This window comes from Myripristis murdjan, chromosome 23 (assembly GCF_902150065.1).
Source record: "Myripristis murdjan chromosome 23, fMyrMur1.1, whole genome shotgun sequence".
In the NCBI taxonomy this organism is placed as follows: Eukaryota; Metazoa; Chordata; class Actinopteri; order Holocentriformes; family Holocentridae; genus Myripristis; species Myripristis murdjan.
The window spans coordinates 19362607-19382338 of record NC_044002.1 but is presented as its reverse complement, the minus strand read 5'-3'; the positions used below and the strand labels follow the sequence as shown (position 1 = coordinate 19382338).

The 19732-nt window shown below is 40.5% G+C and overlaps 1 protein-coding gene across 1 annotated transcript in view; it reads left to right on the top strand.

The window, feature by feature from the left end:
* The window catches only part of cog5 (component of oligomeric golgi complex 5), a 58896-nt gene that overhangs the window by 33437 nt on the left and 5727 nt on the right, over nt 1-19732 (top strand). Inside the window, exons 8-16 of the mRNA XM_030045715.1 lie at nt 3792-3951; nt 4853-4965; nt 5061-5138; nt 7439-7520; nt 11951-12155; nt 14310-14471; nt 16230-16329; nt 16793-16903; nt 19147-19209. Coding sequence (XP_029901575.1) covers nt 3792-3951; nt 4853-4965; nt 5061-5138; nt 7439-7520; nt 11951-12155; nt 14310-14471; nt 16230-16329; nt 16793-16903; nt 19147-19209 — 1074 coding nt within the window. The remainder of the gene's footprint in view (nt 1-3791; nt 3952-4852; nt 4966-5060; nt 5139-7438; nt 7521-11950; nt 12156-14309; nt 14472-16229; nt 16330-16792; nt 16904-19146; nt 19210-19732) is intronic.

The window sequence follows — 19732 nt, the reverse complement described above, 5'->3', positions numbered from 1 at the left end:
GCAATTGTTAAGTTAGATGCAGCTCAATGTCAGTGGCATAGCAGTCAAAAGAGATGCTATAATGAAGAAAAAAGTACTGCCAAGCTAAAGTGAAGTGGTGTCATATATTAACAAAACAATACTAGGCCAAGAATTGAGCCTTGAGGCAAACAGCAAATAATCACTGAAGCAGAGGAAACAAAAAAAAATCACATAACAGGGGCACCAATCCTTCTCTACTTTCAATTTTTGGCACCTCAAATCATTTGTGGCTATTTTCTTAAACCTAAGATTCAGCCTAAATTTTGACTTGTGATTTGTCTTTGTGCTCATGCCAATCAGAAGGTATGCAAGGTGTCAGTGATTACTGTGGTAGACCAGGGTTTCCCAAAGAGAGGATGCGAAACATGTTTTCCTCACTAGGGAAAAGACAACTTGAATCCCCGAAGGCAACGGAGGGGGGAAGAGACAAAAATGGAAGCAGATGGGGAGAAGGGGGAATATGAGGTTGAATAAAGGAGTGAGGATAAAATAATATGACTCAGACAAAAAAAAAAAAAAAAAAATACAAAAGGGAAAAGAGAACATGTTTGTTTGGGGAAATTATTCTTCTTGATGAACTATACTCAGAATATACTCAGAATTTTCATGGAAAGACAGAATACTATGGTTCCCATACAAATATTTTTTTGTGGATTCTTACATGTCAAATTAGAAAACCTGAATGGAAATTTACTCTATTGCAAAAATGGTTTTACACTCACATTTAATTTTTTTTCCCAATATAATAATAACTAGTGAAAGAAGTTCTTTGCAGAGTAAATTATGCTGTAACTCATTGAATGGATTAGTTTGATTTTACTACAATTCAAGTGCCTTTGGACTCTCACGATTTGAAATATCTGTCCAAAGGAGCTCACAGAAATGTCATACCCTGTTGTTGCTCCTAATGCTAAGTCTTTGTCTTTGGATGAAAGCATGAACTATTGTCAACATTAACTGACACAGAGGAACGATCAACAACTTGTGCAAATACTCAGCAGTACCTGAAATACTTAATTTACTCACGTCAACCCAGGTGATGGAAACATACCTGATATTTTTTGCGACATTTCCAAAGTTACAAATGGGAAAAGAGATGTGAAAACTTCACTTGTGTGAGAAAGTCAGAAGTACATGGTCTGTGACAAAGTGTTATCCATCACTGGATAGACAAGTGTTTTAGTCTGAGGAAAAAAAAAACTGTTATCATAGAGTGTGAAGTTTTAAGTGGACGGAGTCTAGAACATGAGGGAATATGAGCCTCTTTGTAAGGAAAAAATAGAATACAACATGACGTAACCAAATATAATAGAATTTAATAATCTAATATGTATAATCCCTTACGTATATAATCGGGATTACACCTCTTTCTTGTTACGTAAACATTTTCTCGCGTTCAGGTTTTTGCAATAATGAGGAATAAAATGCATGGTGGGGCTCCATATGCCAGGAAATGCACAGGGCAGCCTCTTAACAGCTGTTGATTGGTTTGGCAAATCCGGTTAGACACCTGTGGTGGATTTGTGTGTGTGTGTGAGGGTGTGTGACGACAAACTGAGGTTAAACAGGTGTGTAAGGTGCTGTTACTCAGTGGAGTGTGAAACAGTCAACAGGTCTTATTGCATTCGTTCACTCAGACAAACTCCCAGTGCGGTGTCTTTGTGACTGTTTTCTCTATCTGTCTCTATCTGTATCTCTAGTTCTCTCTCACTCACACACACACGCACACACACACACACACGCACACACCCTTTACAGCACCTTTCTCCCCTGTGTATTACACCCGCGGAAGAAGTATTTTTATCCTGACTTCTGCTGGGATAAGCCTTGGCTAACACAAGTTCTGTCATTGTTGCATGTGTGTGTGAACATATGGGCCTGTATGCACACACACACACACACACACGTATATATTTATATACACACCCAGGCAGCCTCTTATATCAGCCTAGCGAGTTGTTTATTGTGAGTATTATGTAAGTAGTTGGACATGGTGACTGGGCTGTGTGGGAGCCAGTTTCACCTCAGCGCTCTGATTGTGCCAGCAGAGACCCCGTAGCCCATCTGTTGAGTGGGAGCTCAACTGACCTACGTACAGAAACACACACACACACTCATGTGGCTCACTCTGAACATCTTCTCTCTTCCTCTCCTCTCCAGTTCAGGGAGGCCATAGGAATTCATTTCAGTACAGATGATAAATTGCTCTGATAATTACAACACATAACAAGGCAGCGGAGACCATGTCATCCCCTACAAATGATGCCGTCCCTCTGTGGGCCAATCAGTAACCCATAATTTTTCACCTTGTTCAGACCTGTAATTGTAGTGCCCCCCTTTGTGCCAATCAGAGCACACAAACTAATGATGTAGCACCGCCACCTTGAGCTGATGAGTGTAAGTTTGAACGTGCTGGAATGCATTTCCACAGGTTTGGTCAATTAGCAGTTACAGAAGGGAAGAAGGGAGATGGGATGGGCAGAAATAAAAACTAACCCGTTGACTCCAGTCCCAATTGCATTGTAGTTAATGATGAACTTCAGCCCAAGAGTGCAGATAAATGTAACAAAGAGGCAAAGCAAAGTGCAAAACTGCCATAGATATAATTAAATCTTCTCTTCTCTTCTCTTCTCTTCTCTTCTCTTCTCTTCTCTTCTCTTCTCTTCTCTTCTCTTCTCCACTTGGCCTTGCTTCTCTTCATCTTTCATCGTCTTTCAGTTGAATCGTGAATCATGTGGTGATGATATCCTGACTTTGGGATTTCGTGCCAAAAAAAAAAGTTTAAACATGTAATGCGTGTTCTAAAATGCTTTGAGCAACAAATGTAATCCTTAAAAAAAAAACAAAAAGAACAAAAAGAAAAAGCATCTGCACTCCAGATAGTCCTCTACATTTGCAGAGGAAACTTTATTAGAAACAATGTCTACCTTCGCCAGATTAACTCAAGACGTCTCTTCCTCTTCAAATCAAATTGCAACACATCCCTGTCATCCACAAGACCAATAGGCCAATAGGGAGAGTGCATTGGTCTGTAGGTTATTACATTATTAAATGAGAACATTAGGCAATATGTCAAAAGATAAAGTAGACTATACTATTTGGGGTTACAATGTTATCCAGTCAGTTGAAATTGCTGCCATACCAAGCTGAAATATAATTTGTGTTAAGTATTTATTAGTATTATTAGCATTAAGAAATCCAAACCTGTATTGTGACACAGTTCTGCTGTCTGAAGTGATGGTAACAAGTAATTATTTAATTTAAATCTGACAAAATTTGGCATGAAACATTATACGCAGTACTGTTTGAGATATTTGTTTGACATCACATCTAACACTACCATTTGGTTCAGTGATTTCAACCATATCGTCCAGCCCGTTCTGATACACCGACATCCTGTAGTCAAGACTCCTCCATTATTTGCTGCCTTTAAGGTGTAGATTGCTTTTCTCAGCCTTCAACTTGCCACATCTTCACCACTCTCATTAAATCAGCATGAGGAAGTATTTTTAGCTGCCACACTCACCTCCACACTTAGAGGCAAAATGCGTATGTGTGTGTGTGTGTGTGTGTGTGTGTGTGTGTGTGTGTGTGTGTGTGTGTGTGTGTGTGTGTGCGCACAATTATAAAACCCATTAACCTGATTTCTGTCTGCTAAAAAATTACGCCACGGATGGCTGCCAACCTGTTTTATGTTCTCTCTCTCTCTCTCTCTCTTTGTCTCTCTCTCTCTTTCGCCCCACCTCCCTGCCTCCTCTCGGGTCCCGCAGAATCCGACCCAGGTTGGTACGGCCCTGCAGGTCTTTTACAACCTGGGCAATCTGAGGGAGACCATCAGTGCCGTGGTGGGGGGCTACCACACCTCCATACGGGACAACGTGACCAGCGCTCTGGACATCAAGAGCCTGACACAGCCCGCCAACACCAGAGGTAAAGGTGGCATCAGGACGTGTGAGGTTGAGTGTGTAATTATGTGTTTCCCTTAAATTCATTCAGCAGTGGTGCATCCAATTAGCCCCCACACACAGACATTCACACACAGGAGAAATTACCGACAATGACATTCCCTAATTTGACCTAGTTCGTCATTTGGCTTCAACCAAAATAGACGAATTTAGGGCAGCTACTGCGCCTTTTTATCTGTGCGGTGTAACACGAGTTACAGGATAGGAGAGAGAAGGAACGCACAGCCGTGTTGGAGAGGTGCTGATCGCCGTGGAAGTACAAGTGTGAAGGAAGGCAGTTGCACACTTGTCACCACGGGCCATGAATTTGCAGTGTTTCTCCTAATATGTGTCTTCCTCGGGCTGTATTCTAGATCTTTAGCTGTTTTTTTGATAACTGTATAGGGATGAAGATGCAAAACATAGTAGAGAGAAAACAGAAGAACAGATATAATGGCTGTTGTCCTATGTCTCTCAGCTGTGTCCCTCAATATATGCGTTCCCATGTAATGATCAAGTGAGTCATTTATCAAGGTACAATCTTACAAACGTACTGGTTACAGCTTAAAAAATGTTGAACTGATGATTATAAAAGTAATACTTTTTTCAGCTCCTTGGTCAGTCTAAGAAGTAATTTGGAGACATTCATTTGAGTTCTGCTAATTTGCCAGTATCATTCATCATTATTTTGTTACTGTTTTGTGGACTAAACAAGTCTTTGGATTCTAGTTTATGGCATTCATAAAGAGATGGCTGCATGATATATACACTCTACTAATACTCTACAGGATAGATGCAGGTTTAAAAACATGGACATTTCTACAAAAGCGCCTGCTGTTTTGAGAAAAAAAAAAAGTGTAAACTCTAAAGTGAATTTTTCTGTGCAGGTGCCCCAGGCAGAGCGGTGCTGCCAACTCCAGGAAACACTGCAGCTTTCCGTGCCGCTCTTTGGACCAACCTCGAAAAGCTGATGGACCAGATTTGTGCTGCTTGTAGACAGGTATATGGATAGTTGGTCGACAAGAATTTCTGGACATCTGCCACATCCCACAAGCTCTCAGGCTAGATCATTTTTCTTTCCTGTGCATTTTATAGGTGCAGCATCTCCAGAAGGTTCTGACAAAGAAGAGAGACCCTGTCACTCATGTCTGCTTCATCGATGAGATCATCAAGGTGAGACGGCACAAACAGGGATGCATTTTCCAGCTGAGCTTGTGCTTTTAGTAATAATAAAAGTCATAGTTGTCATATCCATAGGAACAGTTGAAATCATGACTTTCATTACCACATCATCAATACCATCATCAGCGTCTCAATCTCTACCTCCACGGAAACGTAGTTGCACAAACCACCGAGGGAGACTGTTACTATGGAAACAAAGCTCTCACCAATTACCCAGAGATAGAGGTGTGAGTTGGAGACCTAATGACATGTCTTAATGCAAGGCTCCTCTGCTCTGCAGATCCACAGGCATACAGCTGGACGACTCCTCTTTCAGTCTCCTAGCCCTCTGCCGTTTATCCGTGGCTTCAGAGCATACAGGGATACCAAATATTTTGGTTGCAAATAGCCAAATAGTTTTACTTTAGGCAAGATATTTTAGAGTTGGTGCATAAAAGCACTTTTGAAACTGTTAGGACCTTTAACGTGTGACAGAAGGGAATGAACATACATTGTGACAAAGGCCTGTTAATGTGAAAACCCAGAAAACAGGTGTTTTACACACCGGATGAGCAAACTATTAATGTCACTCAGTGTCTTTCATGAAGTACAACTGATGAGGTGAATCCAGGTAAACACTAATATCCTTTATTGATTTCCCTTATCAGACACAAAGGAGGCGGCGTAGATAAAGAGAAGCAGGCGGGCTGGTGGAGGATTTTTAAGCTTTGAGACAGCTGAGGTGTCAATTGTGCAAAAGCGGCTGCAACTCAAAATCAGAAAGATATCTGTGATATTTCGTACACTGACATTTAATTCAGTTGATACAGCTAAAACTTACTTATGTTTCTGTTCTATTCTATTCTATTGCATTGCATGCTATTTTGGGTATTTCTGTTGATGATAACACATTATATTCTGATCTGCTCTTTGTAGGTTTTTTAGGTTTTATTATATTCTATTCCAGACTTTATTATTTGTACATTGTATCAACTGTTTTCTTTTCTTTTCTTTTCTTTTCTTTTCTTTTCTTTTCTTTTCTTTTCTTTTCTGTATCTATTCTGTTCTCTTGTATGCTATTGCATTCTGTGTTTTGTATGAATCTATTTTATATTATCTTCTAATCTTTTTATATTATTGTGTTTTTTGGGGGTTATAGAAATGAAATACCGAATCCCATGCATGATAAGTGTATGTAGGTGTGTTTAAAAGGAGCATGCGGAGACTGGGTAAAGTAAAGGAATAGTAAATGTGAGAGAAGAGAGGTGAGACGGCTGAGCCAGAGACCTGAACAGGGTTTCCTAATTGAGGAACAGGGGAGAGTACACAGACATGCATGTCCACACTCATTAAATAATTAAAGCATTTCCTTTTGAGAGGGTGTGTGTGTGTGTGTCTAAGTGGATGTGTGCCTGCCTGACAGTATTGATGTAGCCGTGTAGTTTAAGTGTCACTCCTTGCTGAGCTAAGGCTGCTCTTCCACCACCCCATTAGAAGCTACACAGAAAAGTCTGGTTGAGAAACATGAAAGTTTTATGTTATATAATACCACTTATATGTTAAAACAACAAATATCAGTCATATTTGCACAGGATGTAAGCAGAATAAATGCATAATGATATATTAGTGATTTTTTTTTTTTGTTTGTTTGTCCTCCAAGCCCTCTGCAGCGATACATAGTAGAATGCACTGATACTGGTTGTGGTGTGGGATATTGGCCTACAAATGAGCAAAAATAGGGTAAAAGTAGAGATGGTGTGATACATAAAACATTTTATAGAACAGCTTTGGTAAGGAGCTTGGGATTCAACTTCACTTTATTGGCGAGAAGTGCACAACACTGTGGAGGTTTGCCATCAGACTTGGAGGGTGCGATAACAACACACTGACTCCAATAACAGGCATTGATATTGGTGCATACACTTGTCAGCGGTTTAAGAATGTTACGTGTCTTGCGAATCTTGTGGTTTTTTGCGAATGGATGAATGCACGAGCTGCAAATCCACAAATGGGCTGATTTTATTTACTATTCTGTATCAGAAACTAATGGTGGAACTCCCACTGCGGTGTGATGAGCTTTTTTGCCATCAGAGATTCTCTCCAATATCAAAAAACAGAAAAAAGAGACATTTGTTCTGAAATCACTGGTAGCTGAAGATGTTTAAGGTGAACAATCTGGGATTGGTTTTATGACTGGATGCGATTGCACAGGCTTGAAAGATGAGAACGGTGAACAAAGTTTGCACACAAATATCACACGTTGCACAACATGTTGCTCTTTATTTCTTGTGTCTCTGTGAATCTAATGACAGGATGGTCAGCATGATATCCTTTACACCTTCTGGACGGACGTCACCAACACACTGTCTGAGGAATTTCACAAAGCTACAGAAGGTAAGACTGTTCTTCCCCTCCTCTTCTTCATTTCCTCTCCCTTCCCTTCTGTTTCCTCCCCTTCTTTTTCTTGTTTCTGTTTCCATTTCCTGTCCGTTCTCTCTGTCTCCTCACCATCCATCCATTTAGTTATTTAGTTTAAAAGGATACTGACAGTACAAATCAAAAGGTGCAGGGCTTATTCACAGCTATGATTAAATACTCGAAAAATCCTTAATGTTTGACTGAAAAGTGTCTTCATGCAGTAGACTGCTCCAACACCACCGCCCTGGCCAGCCAGTCTAGCTTGATGAAAGAGGCAGAAAGGCTTCTGGTGGCTTCATTTAGTGAGCCATAATCATCAGGGTGTAACAATGGCTCAGTTAGCACGAGGAAATCAATGAGGCTGCAAGTAATAAATGACTTGTTGTAAAAAGAGCTACAGCAGCACTTAGCAGCCTAATATTCAATCCGGGCATGTTTCTTGTTTCAAGACAATGGAAAAATCCATCAAGTGAGCATCTTTATTTAAAGGTGGGTTGGAGTGAACAGTGATGTAATGCTGGTTTATCCTAGTTCATTTCACTAGGCCTTGGTCTACAAATGAAATGACTTGTGGAGGTTGGGAAGCTCAAAAGACTCTGCACAACTAAGATGAGAAGTGTGATGCTTCAGGTAAAGGGGGCACAACACTATCTGGAAAAAAAGAAAAACTTCATAGAATCGCCTTTAGTACCATTTGGTGTTTTAGTGTCATTTTTACATTTATACTTGAGAAACTTATGCCCCATTTATGAGGTGCTGGGTTTATCATATATTTGAGTTTCTTCTGTAAATCTGTATTTTACATTTACATTTCTACAATTAGCCTGGCTTTGACTTTTAAAAATGGCTGCCCACAGTACAGTTTTCTGTAAATGGTAAGAAATTTTATCTGATGATACCTCAGTGAGCCACAGATATATGATCCCCAAATACTTTGCTTTCCACCATGGTTGTTTTTGTGAACCAGTGAAAACCCCTCAAAGTAGCCAACTAATATTTCTGCTTCAGAGTCCCAAAGCACATGATGACATGAATGTGGTGTAATCAGACTCTCCTGTACAGAGCGACATGCAATCAGTGCAACAGCACAAATGAGTTTTGATTCCTCTGTGTCCAACATTATCCACAGTCAGCATTAAAGACTGCATAGTCACAGTCAGCTACGGTCTATATATTTGCCCACCTACAAGAATATGTAAGGCAGGCCTAAACAGAGTCAAGAGTACAATAACTTGTTTACTGTGACGCTGGTTGAGAAGATACACTTTTCTGTGTGCTTAAATGAATGAAATCTGGAGCCTTTTTGGAGGCTCCTGTGTTTATGCAACCAATCAGCACCACTTAGCCTCAGTGCTAGTGGAAATCTTTTACAACTAGCAGATTCATGTCAGCGTATAATTATGTCTTCATTATAAATATTGGGCCTTGTAACAATCACAGTGAAAGCACACTTACTGGTAAATATTTGGAATACGTACTGATTGCCACATATTCTACTCTGTTTATCAAGTGTTCAGCACTGCCCCCGATGGCCAAAAGACTGTACTGCACTCTTTTTTTCAGTCAATGGCTGTAGTTGAGCTTTCTCTCTCTATAGACTTTGGTCACACTGCTCTGATAATAAATCATATTATATTTACAGAGGTAATTTGTGGTTCTCATGTCAAGTTTGTTTTATATGAGTACCATCCTCTGCATGGAAAGGTGAGGGATCAAGTGAGGAGAGAAGGAATTTTCAATCTTTTTTTTTTTTTTTGCTTGGTCATTTTTACACAGTCGGAGGAGGATCCATGTGTCGTGAGATAGGAACTGTTTCTGTTAATATTCCTTGTTTTGCTAGCTGAATTGCTGAATTGCTCTAAACAAAATAAAAACCTGAATTCTGTACATATTCTGCCTCATGTTAAATTTAGTGTTTGAAGTTTAAAGCCTCTCACACTCCCTCTTAAGGTGAAGGGCTGTTTTTTGCACCATCAGGACATGGGGGCCTATACATCACCATGTTTATCAGTCAGCAGCTACGTCCAGATCCAGATCCAGATCTCCAAATCTATTTGGTAGACTGCCATGAAATTTTGTGGCAATATTTGTGTTGACTAGAGCATGAAACCTTGTTTTTGTGACCCCCATGACCTTTTCTCCAGCACCACCAGTAGGCGAAATGTTTAATCTTGCACACTGATGTCTCAAAAACAATAACTGCATCGCCGTGAAATCTGGTTACAGCATTCATGTCGGCTAGATGATGACATTTGTGAACTTTGGTGACTCCGTAACCTTTCCTCTCGCCCTGCCAGCAAGCCCAGTGGGGCATGTGTGTTAGATGGAACACTCTTGTTTAATTTCTTTGTAATTTCTAATAACCAGGAATTCCCTCAGCTCATTGCTACTCCAGCTGCTGGCCTTTTCGCTGCTGCTGGCAATCATAGTCTCTGTTTCTTTTTCTTTACACGGTACAAATGCCAGGTCAGGTTTGGCTCTTCTCCCAGGCTGCGAGGTGGGTTGCAGCCACTTTATTTTAACCCTGGGTCAATTCCATGACCTCAGGTGTCCTCCGTGGAGAAGTGTACTTCAAATTCCGCTATAATATTTAGAAAGCTCTACAGGTATGAAATTATGGCATAGTTAAATAGTTAATAGTCTTCTTTCTCTGTTGTAGTTTTCCGCCCACACACTAAGCCAGCATTTTCCACCTCCGAAAATGGGGTTCTTCGAAAAAATTTTCTCCAAAGTGTTTAAATTTGGAAATGCTGGTCGGTGTTGTAGGATGATCATATAATCTAGGTGGTAGTCTAGTCTTGGGAGTGTTTTGGGGCGTTTCAGTGTGGATGGCGGGCTTTTGGAAAAACACTTGGCGATTGTCAGTGTGGTGAAGTGTGGCTGGATTAACCAAAACAGTATTTTCACATGTACCGGGCTCAGTATCGAGATGAAATCAGTTGGATGCCTCAGTGTTGTGTGTTTGAATCTGGCCTCGGGACAGGTGAATGTCAATCTCTCTACTGTAAAACTGTCAAATAAACAAACAAAAAAGCCTAAAAAATCAAATCAGCGATGGTTGTATGAGGTGGTTTTTGTAAGATGTGGGTGCAGAGACAAGAAAGGCTTAATTTGTGCCAACAATATCCTCTTCTCTCTCTCATACACACACATACACACACACACACAAATCACATGGAGGCGTTTCAGGCTCCGTTATGCAGGAGGGAGTTCTATGATTAGAGGGAATAACAAAGTGAGAACAGGAGAGGCGGATTTGGCTGCTTGCTGAAGTACTTGGCTTCATGCTAGCTCTATACTGAACAACTTGTAGTTTCTCTCAGTCATGCTGTGTGTGAATGTGTGTGTGTGTGTGTGTGTGTGTGTGTGTGTGTGTGTGCGCTCACAAACTATGAGAAATATAAGTGAAGAAGAGTGGTGCATGTGGAAGAGGAGCATTCGTCCACATGTGATTAAGCAGTTCAGACGTGTATTGCTTCATATTTCTTTCTACTCTTAATTCTCAATTTCCTTCTCACTCTCTCTCTCTCTCTCGCTCTCTCTCTCTCTCCCCCTCCCTCCCTCCCTCCTCCTATTTGTCGTAGTTCACAAAATCCGTTTGGAAACAGGTTAGGTTAGGCAAGGATTTTACCCTCCAGTGGCACAGAAACATCAGTAATTTCCCTTAATTTTCTGACTGGAGCTTCCCTTCCATTATATATATATATGTGTGTGTGTGTGTACACTGCATATTGGTGTTATTTTTTACTATTTGTGATAAACATCATTATTTTTAAACCTCACGACGGGCAGTTTTGGGATCAAGTCACCAGATAAGATGAAATGAAAACACAAATGTTAGAATGACACTGAGTTTTGCTCTACAGTGGCCCAGTAGTTCAAGGGAGGATGGACACTTGCCAAGTGGCTAATATCCCTCCTGTAATTTTCCTCCAAATCCTGTCTTTACTCTGAGTCCTCATCCTCTGCACTTGTTATCTTCCTCCCTTTTCGCTCTCCTCCTCTCTCCGTCTCTCCAAAGCTGCTGGATTTGGGTATAATGGAACACGTTTGCTCCCTCTCTCCAGCCTCCACTCATTCCTCCGCATCCTCATCCTCATGTTAAATCTCTATTCTTCCTTTTTCTCTTCTGTGTCCCCTCCATCCTGCCAAAGCTGTTGGATATAATGACATGTATCGTAAAAGTGAAATGTGTTCACTCTCTGTCTCTCTGTCTTTCTTTCTTTCTTTCCATCTATGTCTTTTTTTCTCCCAGTGCCCCCATTCTACTGCACTAAGCTTTACATATAATCTTCTTCCCCTTTCTCTTTTCTCATCCTTCCCTCTCTTCGAACTTGTCATATGAAATGAAATGTGTCCTCACCCCCACTCTGTCAATCTCCCTCTCTCTTTCTCTCTCTCACTAGCCTCCTCCTTCTTGAAGCAGGCTGTTGAAGGAGAATATCCTAAGCTGTTGCGTCTGTACAATGAGCTTTGGCGCCGCCTGCAGCAGTATAGCGCCAGCCTGCAGGGGGCGCTAACAAGCAGCGCAGGGATGGACTCTTCTCTGGACGTCTCCACCACAGAGACAGACGGCCAGGACCTCTTCACGCACACCAAACAGGATTACAAGTGAGCAGATGCAAACGCACAATCACTTTCAGGGTGCGATCACACCCACGGTGTGTTTTCTTCAGTCCAAACAAAAGTAAAAGAGTTTGGAGCATTTTGGATTGTTTGTTTGTTTAGGTTCATGTTGCGCAATAACAAGTGATCCAAGACTTGAAAACAGAAGTCATGTTGACTCACCATTTGCTCGTTAATTTTTGACAGTATTTGTAACCTTCCCTGACTTTTTTTTTACTTGGGTGACAAGCTAATTCACACCACACTGTAAAAACTCAAAATCTTACCAAGATTATTTGTCTTATTTCAAGTCAAAATGTCTTATTTCTAGTCAAAATATTTCATTACACTTAAAATAAGACATGATCACCTCAGAAGTAACTTGTTTTTAGACAATTGTCTCTTGTTTCAAGTGAAAATTTGCTTGTTTCATTGGCAAAATTTGTTTCTTGTTTCTAGCTAATTTTCACTTATTTCAAGTGAATTTTCACTTTTTCCACTGGCAAATTTTGCCAATGAAACAAACAAATTTTCACTTGTTTCAAGTGAAAATTCACTTGAAACAACTGAAAATTTGCTTGAAACAAGTGAAAAGTGTCTAAAAACAATTTACTTCTGAAGTGATCATGTCTCATTTTAAGTTTAATGAGATATTTTGACTAGAAATAAGACATTTTTGACTTGAAATAAGACAAATAATCATTTTTGCAGTGCAGGCGTGCTCTGGCTTCGGGTTAAATGCTTGTGTAAAGATGACTTTAGACTTTTGTAGGTCTGAGAATTTCTTGCCACACTTGACCTCACTTCAAAGTTGCACCAGAAAACCTTTAAAAACCTCTGCTCAAGGCTGCCAGCGCTGCTTACCTGGCCTTTCTGCTGCCTTCCCTGCTACACTGCAAAAGAAAATCTCCACTTTAACAAGCACTATAGTTTCAGATTCAGCATTAAAATCTTTTATTTCGTGGGAAAAAAAAAAAAATAAATCTGACAGTAGGATGAGATAATCCCATGTGTTTCTATTGCTAATCCAGCTATCTCCAGAATTGAATCAAGTGTCATTTTCTCGATGCTAGTGGACTGATCTTCCTTATTCTGCCTTGCTTCAACATATTTACACTTCTTCAAACAAGTGGGATTATTTTCATCATCAGATTTTAGCGTGTGTGTGTGTGTGCGTGTGTGTGTGTGTGTATACATATATATATTTTTTGCAATGTACTGTGTATGTGTTTTGTTTCTGCAGAGGAACTAGATGGCAGGGAGAGAGAGAGAGAGAGAGAGAGACAAAAGAGGTGTGAGGAATCAGAGATCTAGTCGATGAACCAGAGAGCAGAGGAGGAGGCTAACAGCCTGCAGGGAAACACCAAGGATAGAGAGTTAGAAGAGAGACAGAGCCAAAGCAAAGAGGGAGGGGAAACAGAGTGAAAGGAGAGAGTGGAGGAGCGCAAACAGAGGGGGGAGAGATTGGCAGAGAGAGGAGTTATCATGCAGGTGGAGAGAGAGAGAGAGAGAGAGAGAGCGACTGAAGAAACGATAGAAAAAAGAAGGAAGATTGTGAATGCTAAGCTAAAAAAAAAAATGCATTAATGACTGGAGCAAGTTTGTGTATGCTGCTTTGGTGTTCAGCATACAGATGCACACACACACACACACACACACACGACATGTAAGACAGCAGGCACTCAAGACTTCTAGAGTTACTGAACACTTTGCAGTCCATCAACATACTGGCTAATGATGATGAATAGTCATGAGGTAATGATGATATACACACACACACACACACACACACACACACACACGGGGCTCTTTAGTGTCATGCCTGCACTGAATTAAAATGGGACAAGGCACAGTGGCATTTCGCCTCAAGTTACATAAATCATTTAATGAATGTCAACACGGATATTTTAAGCAGTTTGTGGACGGTGTGTTTTCTAAAGTCTCACACAGATGATAGAAAGTGTTTTCACTCCTTATTTATACACAAACCACCTACAGTGTTTTTATACATTTTTACCTCCTTCATGTGTGTGTGCGCATGTGTCCGTGTATACCTCTTTGCATCTACCATCCTGCATCTTTTTGACTGTATGTATGTTATCTTGCATGCACGTGTGTGTGTGTGTGTGTGTGTGTGTGTGTGTGTGTGTGTGTGTGCAGCCCAGAGAAGGCCCTGAAGGACTCTCTGCAGCCGTACGAGGCAGCCTACCTCTCCAAATCCCTGTCTCGCCTGTTTGATCCCATCAACCTTGTGTTTCCCATGGGGGGCCGCAACCCCCCCTCCAACGACGAGCTGGACAGCATCATCAAGACCATCAGCAGGTGTGTGTGACGCCCAACTCTCCTCCCTATTCTCTGTGGTTGCATGGTTTGTATATCTACACATTCACGCTGAAAATAGACAAAAGACTGCCTTTTTTTCTCAAGCTTTCTCAAGAGAATTGAATAAACTAATTTATTCAAGCCATTGTGCTCGAATGTATGGATGAAAAGGCCTGTAATTGCTTTAATTTAGAGCAGTCAAACAGTTTTTTTTGGATGCGGTGTTTCTAACGGTGCGGTGTTGATGCGGCCCTCTGAATGCTCAGAGGCACCGAAAAACACTGTAATGAGCATCTGAACTCTTCAGGTGACGTCATGTGAACCGTCTTAAATAGTTTGTTCAAAGTAGTACACCTTCATAAAAATTCACAAATGAAAAGCAAGAAAAACGGCGAGAAAAAACAGCTGTCTAATCAGAGTTAATTGAAACGACAGTCATTAATTCATATCTGGCTGCGCTTCTTGGGAATCATCAGCAAGGTTGTTAAGAGGCTGTAAGTAATTGTTGTATAAGCTTGTGTACAGTTGTTCAGTCTGACATGAGACGTGAAGGAGGTGAATATTATCACCAAACCAGCTGTTACATCCCCCACTTGTCATGTCAAACTTATTAATGCTGACAATTTGCCCATGAGGTCGGTTACCACGGTTTCAAATGCAAAAATATGACATATCCTAGAAAAAAAAAACCATTCAAATTGACTAAAACTATGCACCAATGCCACCACATTAACTACTTACAGAAAACACACATCTGTTTTTAGTTTATGAGAACAAATTTGGTTGTTAAGAATGAATGTGTTGTCCCCATGACATCAACAGCCACTGCTTTCACTTCTTGGGAAACAGTGTAAATAGTAAATAGTTATTGCTTCCATTTTATCAGCTGAATCAAACATTAAAAGAATACTTTTGTGATTTTCGTTGATTTTCAAGCGACTTTGTATTATTACAGTGTTGGTAGTAAATGCAAATGAATCATGTTTACCTTCCCTCCATGTTGCCAGAGCTCCCCGTTCATTTGCCGGTAAAAGTTTGCCGGATGATTCAAAAACCTAGAGCCAACTACAGATCACACTTCCACATTTTTTTCAGTGTGGTGAAACAGACATTCAAAATGAAATAGCGACAGTGTTTTATTACTAACAAGGCAATGTTACAGTGTGAAAATATAGAATCCACATTTTTTTTTTTTTTTTATAAGGCCCATTCTAGACTATCTTAGCACTCTATCCTCTGCCCCAGGTTGTTACCCGGCGGTGCTGTCTGCACAGTGAGTTCTGGTTGTAGGCTGTCTACTTTTTGAGCCAAAGGAAATACCACAGTCCCTTTTCTCTGGTTTCTCTGGTCATGTAACACCAATTTCAACAACATTTGCACCTTCCTACTGCATAGACAACCCAGTTTTATGAAAAGACCGTCTCTCCAGTGGTGAATTATTCCTTTTGCATGGATGAGACCCATTTTGATTTCGTTTGTAATTGGTGTATTTAACGTGAGGAGCAAATTTAGTGACCTCATCTGCACCAGTTGGCTTAAAATAAAATTTCAACTAATGAACTCAGCTCTTCCTAACATATTTCTTATTGGTTGCCAGTGTTACATGATGCTCTCTCGCACTAAATCCCGGCTAATATCCTGTTATAACAAGAAATGCATAAAATCGAGGATCAATGCCGTTTTATGGGGTCTTTAAGGAGGAAGACTATATCATGTCAGCAGACTGAACAGCTCTGTTTCTGTGTTCTCTTCTTGCAGCGAGTTGAATGTGGCGTCGGTGGATCCCAACCTCACGCTGGCTGTGGCGAAGAACGCTGCCAAGACTGTCCAACTCTTCTGTGTCAAGTCTGAACAGCTGGTGTGTAGTGTGTGTTTGTGTGCACTGGTGCAGGACTGTCCCTTTTGTACTTAAATGTGAGGTTTTCTATGAAAATGGGCAATCTGATGGGGTTTTATTCATGTTTTACACTCTCAGATGTTTATTGATTACAATAAGTATGTGAATTTTGTTATTTTGACAAAAATGCATTTATAAAAACAAAATGATGCATCTGCAACCCCAAAGCAGCTGTAAGAATTACTAATAATATTTCTAAATGATTTACCCTTGAAAAACCTTGAAGCAGCATTTCATAGACTCAAGGGAATGATAAAAAGGTGAAAAATCCATCCACTTTAAATCTCCTTCCGTCTTTCTAACCCACTATTTTTCATTTAAATACTTTCCATCCGTCTGTGTACTCATGTTTCCCTCTGTCCGGCTGTATCCATCTATCTATCTGTATATCAATCAATAACCGCACACCCGTCTCTGTCTGCAGCTGTGTACTCAGGGCGATGCCAGTCAGGTGATTGGTCCGTTAACAGAGGGCCAAAGGAGGAACGTCGCTGTGGTCAACTCGCTCTTCCGCCTGCAGCAAGCCGTCTCCAAGGTAGGCAGCTGCACAAAATGCCATCAACCCTCGGCCTGACAAATAATCCTGCAAAAAAAGAAAGAAATCAAACCAAGAAAGTGGCAGCAACGAGCTCAGTGTGATCCTCACTGTATCCACCTGGCTGTTTCTATGCAGGTCAGACCAGAAGTCATCTTTGCCAAGGGCAGACAAACATTAGTAAATGTTCTTTTAGGTATTATGGTGGTGAGCACTGAAACAAGCTGCACATTAAAGGGACTGTTAACCCACTTCCCTTAAAAAAAAGAAATAAAATAAATTAAAGAGGTCTAAGCCTCAACTGCAGACAATCTGGAGCTGTAGGAGCTGCAGTGTAGGACTTCAAGTTCAAGTTTATTTAAAGCCCAATATCACTGTTTACAGTCTCAAAGGGCTTTACACGCCCACGAGATTGCAACAAACAAAACAAGACGACACCACCTGGCTTGATCCTCATAGCGGGCCAGAAAAAACTCCCTCCAGAAAACCCGGAGGAGGAACAGGGGGGAAAAACGGAAGGAATCTTGACCACAGAGAGAAGAGACGCCTAAACTAGTGAGCATGAGGTGCCGATCCAGTGAGCAAATTGTAAACAATACAGTCATAATGCAAAAGTAAACACAATAACAGACAGTATGAACACAGAAGCAGCGGGAGGCCTCGACCACAGTCACACAAGCAGATGAGACACACACACACACACAGAAGGGCAGGGAGAACATTACAGGGGCACCAGGAATAAAAAAAAGGGTTTAATTTGTTGTGTTATTGTATGTTTGTATTTCTGTGCCATCTCGCTGTTAAAACATCACAGACCACAATAGAAACAAGTGTTGACCTTACAGTAATAATGATAATACTCATAATTTTATTTGTATAGCTTTTTCAGATTTTAGATTATTTTATCCTTGAATATTTTAAGCAAAGATTCATTGTTGCATTTCTTGCTTTTTTTAGTCAAACAAACTAAACGGAACTAAATAAAAACTACACTATCCTAGAGATATCTGACAAAAAAAACAACAAAAAAACATATTTGTTTCTTGTTTCATTTTTCTCCAACCACAATAAAATGATGTTTTTGTCCATTAGAAATTCAACTTTTCAAAAGAGCACTCCCAAGTGGTAAATTTGATAAATTTGGACCGTGGACCGAAAAGAATTTGAGGCAAAAATGGTGTTTTCATATTTATCTGGAGTCAGGTGGACCAAAATTACCACCAGTGAAAGAGAACATGTGAAATTAAAATGATCTTTGTTAATTTTACTGTTATCTAAAATTAAAAGTATAGTCGAAATGTTTTAGAAATAACTACTGTGATATGATTAAAAAAAATAAAATAAAACATTGTCGCCCAAAACATGGCTACTGCATGAAATTATGGAGGAAATACATGCATCATACAACCTGCCTGCATTATGCAGAATTAATTGTAAAATGACTACCAACAGCAGATATGATGGCGACATCGTGGCAGGCAGAACAGCACACGTGGTTTTGTAAGCGCGTGAGAAAAAAGAAATATTATTAACACACAGGAGACACATGAACACACACCGAGCTCTCCCTCCCCTCCCCTCTGCACTCACACACATTTACTCTACAAATAACACTGCCACCTCATCACACAAAGTAAATGCCCTGTAGGGAGAGAGCTGGAGGAAGTGTGTGTGTGTGTGTGTGTGTGTGTGTGTGTGTGTGTGAGAGAGAGAGAGAGAGAGAGAGAGAGAGAGAGAGAGATGTGGTGATGATAATGATGTGAAATTGTTGTCGTTAGCTGTTTATTTTAAATCAACAGATTTCACCAAGTTCAGCCTGGGTCAAGGGGTTGCAGGCACAAACACATGCACATACACACACACACACACACACACACACACACACACAGAATAAGAGCAAAAGGAAATGAAATAGGGATAAAGGGAGAGCTAGGAGGGAGGGTAAAGTGTGCTCTCTCCACTCCCTCCATTAAAGATGTATGGTGTGTCCTGGCGCCGCAGCCAGGCTGATTAATAGACTAAAAAAGCAGATTATTCCACTATTAAATATTTAACCTCAAGGCTATCAAAATTTTACTGTTAGAAAACAGAGTGAGAATTTATTTCAGGCAGACGGAGGGCGGGGGGCATGGAAGCAGAAAGGCTACGAAGCCGCGACGGAGCAAAGCGAATAAAAAATGAACGTTTGTTATTTCCTGTTTTTGCACTCCCGTTAATCTGAGCTCTGGTGTTTGTGTTTGCAGGTTATCTCAGGGTTGGGGTCGTGTCCACCGGCTGCTGAACAGGCTCTCTCTTCCTCTCTGGAGGTACCCCAACAACCAGCCACACACACACACACACACACACACACACACACACACATCATGAGCAAGACTGACAGCTTCTCAGTTGGCCGGTCATGTTTTCACACTAGCTCGCCTTTTGCTGCTTCAAATACTTAAACTAGGTACTGATCTTTGTTGTTTACTTCTGTTTTTTGTACTTATTCTTGTAGAGATGGACTGATGCATTGGCAGACTGTCAGTATCAGCTGATATCAACTTTCAAAAGCATTGATATTGATATCAATGCTTAAGTATTTTTACTGCCAATGTTGGTGATGGTTAACTTTTTACTATGAGTTTATGATTAATGCAGCTGTCAAAATACCAAACAGTTGTGGTATTTTATAATCATCTCTCATTGGCAGGTTCATTGTTTCACTCAGTATAAGGGTGATGGAGCTTCTTAAAGGATTACTTCAACATAACTTGAACAAAATAGCCTTTTTTCCAACTTACCCACTCTGCGACAAGATGTTCAATACCATTTTCACCTCTGTATGTCCAG